General features: G+C 40.2%; 1 protein-coding gene across 1 annotated transcript in view; it reads right to left on the bottom strand.

Annotated features, from left to right (window-relative positions):
* Positions 1–14,401, bottom strand: part of CHRNB4 (cholinergic receptor nicotinic beta 4 subunit) — a 202,246-nt gene that overhangs the window by 155,451 nt on the left and 32,394 nt on the right. Inside the window, exon 2 of the mRNA XM_044077843.1 lies at positions 1,607–1,752. Coding sequence (XP_043933778.1) covers positions 1,607–1,752 — 146 coding nt within the window. The remainder of the gene's footprint in view (positions 1–1,606; positions 1,753–14,401) is intronic.

The raw sequence follows: 14,401 nt of genomic DNA, 5'->3' as shown, positions 1-14,401 counted from the left end.
ATCACACAAGATACAGACCCACAGCTTAACAAAATTTTAGGGGAGCCACTCCAGTGGCATAGAAGAATAAAGCCCTGACGATGGCCATGGCAACATAGGTCCATTGCGTGGCTCAGGTGACTAACAGAATGGCAGGGAGGGTTGTGTGTGCCCATACCCTAAAGTGATGCATGGTCAAAGAGGGAAGTGGTCCTTTTTGAGTGCAGGAGGCAGGTACGGCACATAAAGAAAAAAAAACTCTGGATAGATGCAAAGATAGCAAAGCTCCCTGGACACCCTTAGGATCCACGACCACCACAGCAACTTTGAAGCAAGTCTGAGGGTAGGAGTTAGCTGTTAGACCCAGCATGGATGCATGGTAATATGATGTTAATGGGAACAAAAAAAAGACATTCTGAGGGCATTTTTTTTGCTATTAGCCCTATTCCTCTCCTAGTGGGTGACAGATGACTGGACATCACAGAGATGGCTTGCAGTACATCTCACTATGCATGTATGCTTCTTTTTGATTTAACTCCAAAGAAGTGTATAGTGTATTGTGATGATGCCAAATTCATGATTTCCAAACTATTAAAAGGCCATTTCATGAAATATTTCTTTCCAAATTCCTCAGTGAATCATTAAAGAATTATAAAGCTGACAGGGACTGGGCATCATTAAGGAAATAGGAACTGTTTAAATAAATCATCCTTCCAATTTGGTAAATATTTGAGACAGTAAATGGCAGTGAAGACACTTATAATAAGCAATATTAGTCATGCAGTCATCTGGACAAAACAAATGCAAAATTAGGTGATTTGCAATGACAGTGTTCCATAAACTAAGTTAGGCCAGCCTTATGACTTTCACAGTGTGTTGACATCAGAAGTCAACTCCGCAGAGATAGATAGGCAACCCTTTTCTCCTCATCAGTGAAAACAACTGCTTATTTAGAGTACCTCAGATATTTTAAACTATTTCTATTCCTTCTGAATTTGTTATAAAAATAAAATTCAGAGATGTCTCTAGGAAACCGTTATCAGTGGAAAATCTGAATTAATGATTAGAGAGACTCTTTCATATATTGTGTATTTTAATATATTTGCATTTCCTCTAAATTTGCCACACACTTCATTCATGACAAAATACATGCACAATGAGAACATTTCTAAATAACATCAGTGTTTAATAGAAATCTGGTAATAAAGCAACTGTATCATAAATATTTTAGTTAGGTTCATTTTAAAGTTTTTGATAGTGTATAATAAACAGAGCTTAATCACAATATTGAGGAATCTGAAAATAAACACGTTTTTGTTTCACAGTTATAAAACTGTTATGGTGCAGTAAATGTCTGACAACCAAATACATCATAAAACAGCAAATTAATCTCAAGGACAGAGAAACACATACTGAAAAATTAATAATATGACTGTGGTTAACATGTTATCAATTGGTTAACATTGCCAGCATTTACAGAACACTTAAAGTTTCAAATATAGTGATCAATATTTCAGAGAACATTGTTTCTTGTACAATTTCCCATAAGAGTTAAACAATGAAAATAGTTTACAAATGTCTGAGAAGGACGCTAATAATAATGTATGCATGCAATTAGTGAACTTACCACATTAATTAGTTGTGCCAGTGATACCTGTAGTTTTATGGTTACAAGCTCGGAGCTATTGACTGCAGGTCTAATTAACTTATTATACCTTTCCTTGTTCAGAAGGTAGTTCATCAGTCTCTCTTCAGCATTTGCAGCAGTAGCTCCTATAAACATCAAATGTGAAACAGGTTAAAACATTTTTTTTTTTACTTTTTTTTTGCATCTGTATTTGCAGGTTTGTTCCTTTGCAATTACATTCCTTGGTTTGCAATAAAACATTGCAACAATTGTACTAGTGTCCCCCACACATTTTCATCTCAAATCTGTGTGTGTATTTTTATCTGGTCTTTTGCATGTGCATGTGTGTTTATACCAATGTGCACTTCCAAGTGTACCAGCATGACCACATTCTCTCACTTGAAAGGCATTATGTACATCACCTGTAAATGAAACCTGTGAAAATGTTTAGGCTTTGACAGAAAACTGAAAGAAACATTTAAAAACTGCATTTCTATTTCAGTATCCTGAAGTTTTTAGTGCAAAAATGTCACTTCAATTTAATTCAGAAGGGATTGATTACTTATCTCTGACTGTTAAATGCTGACTTATAAGAGTTATGACAGAAAGAAGGACTGCCCAATTTACAGAAGGAACACATACTGCAGGAACTTGAAAACAATCTAACAGATAGCTTTTTGCTGACTATAATGAGTAACTGTAAGTATAAAATAACTGTGTAATGCTGTTCTAGTACACAAACTGGTGTTTTTTTTTTTTTTTTTTTTTTTTTTTTACAATTTGGCAAGTTTTTTGATTGTAAAACAAATGATGACCAAGATATATAAGAAATTTATATGCAGCATGATGCATAGTCAACATTGGCTACCAAGGGTGGAAGAATGCCATGGCTGACTGTAATATGCATAAATTAACTATCTTCTCAGCTGTAGGTGGAAGTATTAAGTCAAAATGTCAGCCAGAATCATCAGCTGGAATACAAAGTGAGACTGTACATGTGTATCATCCACAAGAATTACACTTTCCTTTATCAGAAATTAACAGTAATTACTTACATCGATTATCACCCTATATCATGTCATGTAAAGCCAACTGTCTAGGGCTGTGCCTGCCATCATCTGTGCCACAGAATATTGAGCCTTTGTTTAAGGTTGCATTTCCTCATAAAACAAAATATATGCATCCATTTTTTAAATAATGTGCTTTTGTGAGTGTTGCAAGGTTGAAAGCTAAGCATGCAGACTGGATGTCCTCAGTAAAGGTTGACAGGTTATCCTAAGGGATCCCTACGTCTTTTCAGGCAAGATGTTGGATATAATCTCTGCAGCATGTCCTACATCTCTCTTGTGGCTTCATCCCAGTGTGAGGTGTGTGGCACACCCCTGAAGGAAGGCACTGAGGAGCATAACTCTAAACCCTTAAGCTCAAGAAATCTAACATAGCCAAACGTAATGGGGGGAGGGTGTGATAAAGGCTTAAAAATAGGGACAGATTTTAAATATTGTTCTCAGACAAGTAAAATGTTGCTAGAATAACTGGTTTTGTATTAGCATGCATTTTTTGAAGGCTATGAAGTCTGAAACTCAAAAATCTGTCATTTATTTAGTGACTTCAACCCTCTGTGATTTGCCAGAAAACCACAGATTTTACGAGGAACAGAACAAAAAAAATCAGGCAAAATCTGGTCATTCTGTGAAAATCTGCAGAGCTGAGAGGTGTGCTCAGCAGTGATACTCACTAGATGGCCAAACAAGAACTAGCTCCTCTCCAAATGAAAGAGGAATGGCTTCCTCACTCTGTGATCCTCCCTGGTTAGTGAGTTTCTTCTCCTACCATGGATTGGAAGCTCAAAAAATCCAAGGAGATACAAACTCAGCCTCTCTTTCTCTACTCAAAGCTTGTAACCACAGATAAGGATGGAAAAAGATTGATTAGTAAACTGAGAACTTCTTTCAATAACTCAGATCTCATTTGACCATTTTAGGTGGGTATGGGCCATCACTGTTAGTCAACCTCCTGCTCCCCTCTCCCCTCAGTTTTGAAAAAGACCTTACTGTACTTAAACTATTCTAGCTGAGGGGTACTGGTCCCTCCCAACTTACAGAGAGCAGTTTAATATTTTTCTAGGGGATAAACATGACCTCTGATTTAATGAAGATTTTCATCCTGTGTATGTCACACTCGCACAATTCCGTCCTGTTCATGCTTGAAGATTACAACCAATTGAAGCCCCAGAGACCACCATCCTCTGCAAACAGCCAAGATGTAACTTGCATATCCCAGAAATAGCCAGAACCTGAACCTTGGCTAAACCCAGGTATCCAGTCAAGAAAGACATGACCAGGGAAGGAGGTCCAGTGCTACATCCATACTGATCTTATCCTACTTAACAGTGTGAATACAAACACAATCTCATTCTACAAAATACAGACTAAATGCCATGTAGATGCAGCCCAGGAGCCCTGTACTGTTGTAATACTTCCCATAAGGCATATGAATCCGCAGCTCTAGAATACACATGTATAGTTTCATAGTATAGTACTAGGCTATCTGCCCTGGGGCATTTGTAAGCCTAGCCATAGTGATGTGGCTTTTGCCACCCCATGAAATGATACAAAAATGTACAGATAAAATCTAGAATACTGTGCCTCTGTCTAGTAGTGACACAGTGAAGGTCCCCTTATATAATAGAATTAGTTTACTGTGCCTCTGTCTAGCAGTGACACAGATGTGACCCCTGGGGTAAACTTACGATCTCCCATCCACTCGTCAAGATTTCTCTTGAAGAGATTCAGTGAGGGGCTCTGCCTAATATGAACTGGGATCCTGTTCCGAAGCATGGGAAGCCTCTGGGTTATGAATCTATCCCTCCAGCATGTCCTATTCATACTTGTGCCGAGGTTTAAGTCTTTGGCTCTAGTGGTCCTGATGGATTTGGATTTTTTGAGGTGGAGCATGTCCCTCAGATCCTGACTGGACATGGCCTTGTATGTCAGGCAGAGATCACCTCTGAGCAGGCGGTATGCTACTGAATAGAGCTGAAGTTTCTTTAGTCTGGCAGAATAAGACATATGTTGGAGACCCTTGATCCTTTTGGTGAGGTACTTTTGTGGTCTCTCCAGCTGTTGCAAGTGCCAGGTGAGGTACATACCAAATGGGGCATTGTACTCAATCATGGGTCTGATGAGGGAGGAATATAGGGGTACAATGACATCCTTGGATCTGGATGTGAAACCCTTCATGATGAGGTGTGCAAGGTAGAATGTTTTTCTAACCACTTTGGCAGCGTGGGTGTCAAATGAGAGGGCGCTGTCTACTTGGGTCCCTAGGTCTCTGATTACTTTTCCATACTCAGTGGGTTGCTGTCTATGTGATAATTTGTGGGTACTTTGTTTTTCCAAAGGGATAACTATACATTTTTGGCATTTAGTTTAAGGCCGTGACTACGGCACCAGTTGTCCGTTTCAGTGAGGCCTTTTTGTAGGATGTGTGTATCTGCTGGTGTATCGACTATGGCACCTAGTTTGCAGTCATCTGTGAACTTTGACAGCCACAGCCCTCCCATGTTTGCTTTAACATCTGAGAAATAAATGCCGAACAAGAGGGGTCCCAGGACAGATCCCTGTGGGACACCACTTGTGACTGGCTTTGAGTCTGATATTGCTCCAGCGATTTTAACTTTATGGGTTCTGTCCTTTAGCCAGTTTGCAACCCATCTAGTGACATAAGGATTTACTTTTAAGCTGTTTAGCTTATCTATGATGCCTGAGTGGGGTATTGTGTAGAAGGCCTTAGCCAAGTCCAGGTATGCTGTATGGACTGCTTTGCCCTCATCAATGGCTCTAGTGACTGTTTCGAAAAAGTCAACCAGGTTTAAAAGGCAGGATCTGCCCTTTACAAAGCCAAACTGGGTGGGGTCAAGCATCTGTAGGTCCCCTATGTCTCTGTTTATGAGTTCCATAATGATTCTTTCCATAGCTTTGCAGACCAGGCTAGTCAAGCTCATGGGGTGGTAGTTTCCAGGGTCTGTAGAGGCACCCCCCTTGTGGAGTGGGACCACTGTTGCTGTACGCCAGTATTCAGGTACATATCCCGAAGTAAGGCTAAGGTAAAATAGCATTTTTATGTGTGGGTTTAGCTCCCCTTGGAGTTCACGTAACACGCACCCCGGGATACCGTCAGGTCCCATTGATGCTGTGTTTTTTGCTTTGTTTAGGGCGGTTCTCACTTGGACATCTGAGATGACAGGGAGATTACATTCAGCTGGGATAAGTATTTCTTCTTTTAGGGGTGAAGGAGGCGAGAAATTTGCACTGAAACTATCAGCCAGAATGTTAGCAATATGTGTGGGTTCAGTGTATTTTTTGTTGTTGTGAACCAACTCTGAGCATATCTGAGGGTTTCCGCCCAGGTTTCTAACATAGCTGAAGAAGGCTTTGTGGTTATCTTTAGTGTCCTTAGCGATTTTTCTCTCAAAATTTGCCTTGGATGGTTTTATGAGAGAACGTAGTCTTCTGCTAATGTTGATCAGAGATGTCTTCCCTTCATGGGATTTCGCTCTGACGTGCAGTAGCTTCCTTCTTTTGTTATACAATTTGTTTATGGCTGAGGTCCACCAGACAGGACATTTGGTGGAGAGGGACTTGGATTTGTTTGGGATTGCATGATCCATGCATTCTTGGAGATGTCCATAGAAAGCATTTGTGAAGGATTTGGCATTGTGGGATGTGGTATCCACTGGCACAGTGGGCTTAAAGGATACCATCTCAGTCTTAAGAAGAGTGAAGTCTGCTTTTGAGAAGTTTTTCACTGTGGTCTTTTGTGCTGGGGGTGGAGGTGGGATATGTATATCCAGGGTGATTAGTTTGTGGTCAGATCTCACTAGTGAGGGGTATACTTCTGGTGTGGAGCATTTTGTCCCCATGTTTGTGATGATCAGGTCTAGTATATTATCTCCCCTAGTGGGAGAGGTGACTAGCTGTTCCAGTGCATTTGAATTTATGAATTCCAGGAACCTTTGGGCTAGGGTATTAGGGCTAGAATAATGTACCCAATCTATGTTTGGGTAGTTGAAGTCTCCCAGTATGATGGTATTTTGTGATACATTCATATCCTCCAATGTCTTCAGGAAGGCTGAGTGGGGTTCTTGAGATTGGGAGGGTGGTCTGTAACATGCTACCAGTTGTATAGCAGTTTTGCCTATGGTTAGTTGCACCTGTATGGTCTCTGATGCTTCATGTGTTGCTACTAACCTGGAGGTGTGGGTGTCCTTTATGAATATGGACACTCCCCCTCCCTTTGTGGTTCAGCCCGGGTTTTGGGGCCGAAAAGCATGATACGAGATATAGCCTGGTAGTGCTGGGGTGCTCTCATGAGCCTTGAACCAGGTTTCAGTTACTGCACAGACGTCGATGTTCTCCATGCATCTTGAGATTTAGACTTCTGGCGTTGAGCAGCATTACCCTTAGTTTTTTTCCATTTTTGTTTTCTAAGGAGGTGGGTTTGTCTTTTGAGCCTTGCCTAAAAAAGGCACTATGGGTTGGCAAGAGCCTTAGCCAATATCCGGAAGCCCAGTGGTGACAGGTATAAGCCATCCCTTGCGAAGCAGCGTGGCTTGTCCAACATATCATCCCAGGCAGACAGACATTAGATCCCCTTAGAATGACACCAGTACTTGAGCCAATTGTTAAAGCTGATCATCTTGTCTTTGTATTGTGGTATCATTCTTGGTGAGGGCAAGATGCTGCTCAGGGTCAGGGTCATACCAGCCTGGGCTACATAATCGGAGAGCTCCTCTATGTCTCTTTTCATGTAGTCCAGGGAGGTACATCTCAGGTCATTCACACCAGCATGGACAATGACGGAGTCATATTTGTACTTGCTTTGGAGTGACCTGAGTGCGTGTGTTATGTGGCGGATCCTAGCTCCCGACAGACAGCTCACAGTCACCTTCTCCTTGTTCAGCCTGGTCAGTGGGACATCAGTGTGTCTGACTATGGAGTCACCTATTACTAGTGTATCAGGCAAGGTGTTTGGCCTTAAGGGCTGCGATTGGTTGACACACTGATTTATTTTAGTATGTGTTGCATGTGTTTTGTTTTGAGGTGGTGGATTTTTGGATGTCTGCTTTGGGAGCCTCTGTTGTTTTGGTAAGTTTTTTATTAGAGTCCTCGATTATGTCTTTGTGTTTTTATGTGTTTGGTTTGCAGTTGTGGTAGGTCTATGTGGGACTGGGATTGTTGTGTGTGTGATTGCCATCTCCTCCTGTCTGGTCATGCCAGCCCTGAGTTGAGAGAGTTCAGCCTCCAGTTTGGCTATATAGTTGCATCTCTCACATGTAATTGTGTTTGTTGGGAGGAGGAGAGGGTTGTCTGTGTACATGAGACAATTGTAGCATTGTCTCAAGATGCCCAGATTGACCAGCTGAACTGGAGACGACGCCAGTAATCTACCACTTGACATGCTAGAACAGTATAAGGGAGTGGTATACCTTTAAGGGAAGTGGGTATTCACAGGGGTGGTAAGTAGATGTAGTGCTTTACTTAGTACGAGAGTGCTTACTTAGTAGAGAAGTATTGAGAACAAATGCTAGGCTTATAATACAGTGAGTATTCTGGTTATACTAAGAATAGAGCTTCCTTAAAGGAAAATTTGAACAGCAGACTTGGCGGAGCCAGAAAATGTTTAACCTTGTTTAACCAAGTTTAACCTTGTTTAACTGGCGCTGCGCTATGCGCACGACCGCGCAAAACCGTGCAAACACGGATTTTAAACAGTGAACTACAAAAGAGCTAGGAATGGTCCCAAACAACCAATTACTACAGCTTCTTGTGCTGAGGTCACTTCCCCCAAGGACAGGTAGGCTGCTCAAGGCTCCCCACTCCCACTGGTGAGCAAAGAAACTTCCTTCTATCCAAGTAAGGTAATGGACAACACAGGAACTACACCACAGCCCAGAATACAGCAATGCCTGTAAACTGGTCTAAGCTAGTCGCGGAAGGCAGGAAAACAAGGATTATTTTTTTGTTTTTTTGGTAGAAACACACAGAAAATGCAGAGACAGTGATAAATTAGTTACACAGGCTAGCACACTTTAGTGGGCAGCCTCCACAGTTAAATTAAACAAACAAACAAACAAGCAAACTTTCGATCAAATTCGACTAAATGTAACTTTAAGTGCAGATTTTAAAATAAATGCAGCAATCAGTTAAAAAACAGTTCAGGCTAGTTCAAAGTAAGCTACAGAAGCTATTTCCAGTGAAAAAAAGCAAAGATATTTAAATCCAGAAGGTAGTCGCTTTTTCGAGTTCCTTGCTGCTAGGACCACTCTGTAAACCCACGTGGAGCTTGTCTGAGCAGTATACAATATGAGAATTTCCATCATCCTTCCACTAACCACAGAAGGACAAAAAATGTTATCAGAAGCATGTTGTGTAATCAAACATAATTTCAGTGAACACAAAAAGAGCAAGCACTGCTCACAAAAATTACTTTTTTGACAGTGGAGTTTGCTTCTTTCTCAATTGTTTTGTGACCTTGGAGCTAGTATATATAAGTCCGGAGGTGTAGAGGGTGCAGGGGGGCAAAGGTTGTTTTGGCAAATAGTTTTTTTTTTTTTTTCTTTGAAATTACCTTTGATGAGTTGACATTAACATGAATTTATCTGTTTGTGTGGGTATCCATGCATATGTGTGTATGTGTGTATGACTGTATGTGATATATATAGATATATATATATATATATATATATATATATATATATATATGTGTGTGTGTGTGTGTATGTGTATACAGGAGCACGGAGCTGCTGGGGCCACCATGCCCTGTAGCTGTCCACCACAGTATTCTAGTACCATATGACTGTTTTCCTATTTATCCCCATTATACCTGCAGGAAAGCAGAATACATTCTGCTATGCTGTATACAGTTTAATAGCATGGATCTTCAATATTCCCTTTTCCCAATTTGCACTATACCATACTGTTAGTTTAGCAGCTTTTAGGACTTGGTGAGTCTGCCAGCTGTATAATATCACACAAACTAGCAGGCATGTAGAATTATTTGTACCATGCTATTCGTTCTTATGAATCTAAGCCTATAATGTAAGCAGTCATTAATGATGGCTATACAAACTGATCTAGCAACTCTCTGAAAATAAGTTATTGAAAAATGCTGGAAAAAAAACACACACAAAGAAATTCCAGTGCTAATAGACCAGCATATAAAAAACATTTTTGCTCTTCATAATGTACTTCAGCACACTTTTCTGTATAGCTGTAAAGTGTAACTAATATTGTCAAAACCAATAAACTATTTAGTAAATTCATTAGCTGACATTGCAACTCCTTTTCATCTGGTTAGCTGTTTTCTGTCTTTTTAGTCTAAACCTGTTGACCTCCATGCAGTGTCAGATTCTTCCTAACACTAGTTAATTGCTCCTTTAAAAGCTTTGTTTATTATTGCTGATGTAAACTATCATGAGATATTTGCCCACCCAGTTTACGGCACACTGACCTTATGTCTCCCTTTTTACCATGATGAGGGACAAACATCATCTGTCTACTGGAAATCATTGCCACACTGTTTGTCTTACTTTGATGTATCAGCATCCACACAGGTACTCCATTACACGATATCAAACCACCACACATGCTTTCCACAGCACACAGGCTGTGTGGGTGTGTGTGTGTGTGTGTGTGTGTGTGTGTGTGTGTGTGTGTGTGTGTAAGTGATCCAGCATTCTCTCAGCACAAAGGCTGTGTGTATTTGCGCGTCCGCGCGAGCGCGCGTGTGTGTGTCTGTAAGTGATCCAGTGTGTCTGTAAGTAATCCAGCACATGACATACACCTTTCCTGCAGTATGAATTTGATTCAATGGCCTCCATCTGCACTTTTGATCAACAACAAACTTTCTGCATATTTGATATTTCTGTTTTGATGCTTAAATCATATGTGTGTGTGTGTGTGTGTGTGTGTGTGTGTGTGTGTGTGTGTGTGTGTGTCTGTTTGTCTACATGATACAACATGTGACACACATCCTTCTCCAAGCACACAGGCTCTGTGTGTGTGTGTGTGTGTGTGGGGGGGGGGGGGGGTGCATGTGTAGTGAGACTAAATTTCTACTATTGCTGTAGACAGAAGAACATTTATACTGGTATAACTGAAAGCTTAGAGAATGGGCAAAATTTATATTGTCACCCCACTGGAGAACAAATGCTCTCCAACGTGATGTTAATGTGCAGATAAAGGCCAGCAAAAAAAGTCTGCAGCTTTATCGTATTATTGTTAGTTGCTATGAAGTTCAGTCAGAAAAAAAGGAAATGGCTGCCATTTGTATGCTCTTTAAACACAGCTTTGCTATTTAGTAACTGTGAAATTAAAATATAGTAAATAAAAAAGTAATTTGTGTGTGTGTGTGTGTGTGTGTGTGTGTGTGTGTGTGTGTGTGTGTGTGTGTGTGTGTGCACCTTTTCATATGGATATTAAATTCTTACACAGCTTGTATTTTGGATGTAAACTACTTCTTCCATAGATTCATAGTAACTTCCTAGGGAACTGATCTGAGAGGATCTTCAGAAGCATAAAAATACACCAGTAAATTAAATCATCAAGAAACACAAGAGGCTGAAGCACTGCCAACAAAGTCCCCTAGACTGCAGGCTATAATATCCAGTAGTGAAGGCATAAAGACAAGGTGCCAGAATAATTTTGAATGCATTTATACTGGATATTATACCCTGCTGTCTACTGGACTTTGTTGGCAGTGCTTCAGCCTCTTATGAGGATCTTCAGAAGTCTAGCCTTCATGGTACATGGTAGTTGTTAGCCCATATGTTTTGTATATAAATAATCCATATACAGCTGCAATAAGGATATGTTGGGACATTTATCTGTTGCCCCATCCATAAGGTTCAAGGTTGCTGAAACAGTGATGAATTTATAGTTACCCATCCATTCATTCAAATTACCAACAAATCTAAGAAGCATTACATATATTCCAGCAAGTTTGAAACATTACCTAGAGGGACTATTTTACACTAAAAGTACAAACAAGTATAGAGTAATAAAATAAACAAACACAAAACAATATAACAGATATCCCATTCTCTGAGTGCAATAATGTCTACCAGAATGGGCATTATCACAGAAATAATGCCCTTCCAGGAGTGGAAAGGATCTGTGCCTGTGGCACTGGGCCTCACAATACTCCTAGGCAGGTGTAAATTCACTGATAACACTCATCCAAATTATTTTTACTAAGAACCATCTACTGTTGTTTCATGGAGTTTATTCCTATAAAAAATTAAAGTCTAAATTTGAAACTGTTCATTCTCAACATCCTCCCCGAAGCATAAAAAGATATATTTTCACATAATAAAACCACAAAGACATGCAAGATGTCTTATCTAAGTTGAGATGCATTAAAGAGAAAATAAGAATAGTCATCCGCAGCGTTTCTTAGTAACAAAAAAAAACTGTACCTGCATCCCTTGTGGAGACCATGGCTCAGAATGTCAGTTGGGCCAGGTGAAAGGGTGAATTTGGAAGACTTGCCACCCCAGCAGGTGGGGACAGATCTAAACTACATTTTAGCTTGCAGTTGCTTTTCTAGACATGCCAGCACATACCAGATAGGGCTGTGATCTACATATCAAGCCATCATCAAGATCCAGCCTTAATATGATGACTGTTTACAGCTGTTCCACCTTTTGGTTTCTGAACCATATTTCAACCCCTGTATTTCAGCATGGACAGCCAGTGGCCTGCCCAGTGATGGAAACAATTGAGGCTGGTTCCATTATGTCAGTGGACTCAGAGTCAGGATGGAGCTAGGGGCTGGGACTACAAGAACTGAAGTCAGTGAGGGCTCTTCTTGACACAGTATATGCCTAACAACAATAAAAATGTTAAACTAAAGACAAGGGCTAGGAACCCATGAAAAATGTATATATATGCCAGTCAAATACCAGAATACAGTATTTTTTGACATTTTGACATTGCAGGCATAGTAATTTTTAGTGCACCACTAATATAGGAGTACATAGTCATTTAACAAGAGGTGTCAGCAGGGTTAAGGACAGTGATTCCAAGTTTTCTGTCATCTGCATATCTGGTGAGCTAGACAATGGATTCATTTTTTTCCATCTTGTTACAAAGATGCCAAAAGTGAGTAACCACGGGACTGAGTAACTGGACTGGTGACACGGTTTCATAAGGGTAGGAATTCATCTGTTCTTCCCTGTTATTTATGACTATGTAGTAAAGTGTACATCCAGGGTGGCCGCGGTGGTGCAGTGGTTAGCATTGCCACCTCACTGCAAGAGGTTCTCCAGTTTGATCCTCGGCTGGAGTGCCTTCTGTGCAGAGTCTGCATGTCCTCCCTGTGGTCGCGTGGGTTTCCTCCGGGTGCTCCGGTTTCCTCCTACATCCCAAAGACATACTGTAGGTGGATTGAACACTCTAAATTGGCCCTAGGTGTGAGTGCGTGCATGTGTGTGCCTTCTGTGGAAGGTTGGGTGCCGGGCTGACAGCTCGACACTGTAAAACTCCACTGCCAATCATGAGCAGGCAGGTGATCCACTGTGGCGACCCCTAACCAGGAAAAGCCGAAAGAAGAAAAAGTAAATTGTATATCCAAGTTATTTCAGCTTCATTTACTTTTATATCCTTAACTTTGTGCATGATTTTTTTTATATAGGATATAAGGTCAAACATTTTAGAAAAGCCAAAGTAAGCTGCCTGGACAAGTAATCCTTCATCTAGAGTGGTGGTCACACTCTAAAAGAAATTCATGAAATTAAGCATGCAAGAACTGCCTTTGACAAAATCATAGGTTTATACCATAAAGAAGGAAGATTCCCAGAATAACCTTGTGAGATTGTTTGTTGGCCTCTAATTACTGGGTTCATGGAAGGACCTTTTTTGTGGATTGGAAATACAGTAACCTGCTTTCATATCATGGATGCTGACAGAGTTTAATGCTGATTTTAAATAAGATATTGTATAAGGAATATGCCAAGCTATTTATGGTTGCACAAATCTGACTTCATGGTAGCTCATCTAGTCCGTTGGAAATGGTGATTCTGACCTTATTGACCATAATATTGACCATTTGAGATGTAACTTGTGTGTGGTCATGTTTCAAAGTAGAAGAGTGTATGTATTTCTCTCTGTGGCCAATAATTTACTGAAATCTGTATACTAGTGAGATGACCATGTTTATTGTCTCTGTTATGGAGGCAAAGCCGTACATATGGTGGAGCAAAGGGGGGGGGGGTAGCACCTTTTTTAGGGCAGCATGATTTTCACTATAGAAGATCAGTTCCTGTAAGTCAATGGTGCATTTGGGTGGCTGGGTACATTTGTCAATCAGTCCTTGCAACTGCAAGCAATACTAGAGAACATTGAAATAGCCATATTGTCAATTTCTGCCTGAACACCATGCTTGATAATGACTTTTATGTTTCATGTTTCAAATTATTTGTCACATTAATTTGTCAAAAAGCACGCATTTATTCTTTACATTGCAATATCTGTCTCATATATTGTCAAAAAGTACTGATGCTTCAGAGAACAAACTGTCTACCTCATAGATTGTAGAATATAACTGATGTTTCATTTTACAACTTATATAATGGCAATAAAGGCATTAAAACATAAAGTACTATTAGCTTTGTTTTTCTTTAATTCTGCAAATCAAAAATTGCTTTAGCCATGCATTATTTTGTGAACATTAATCCTTTGGCTTTAAGTTTATATAAAATACACAGTGAATTATTGCATGAAACATGCAAAT

This window comes from Protopterus annectens, chromosome 7.part0 (genome assembly GCF_019279795.1).
Source record: "Protopterus annectens isolate FY-2018-M chromosome 7.part0, PAN1.0, whole genome shotgun sequence".
NCBI lineage: Eukaryota > Metazoa > Chordata > Ceratodontiformes > Protopteridae > Protopterus > Protopterus annectens.
This window is presented reverse-complemented; position numbering and strand designations above follow the sequence as displayed.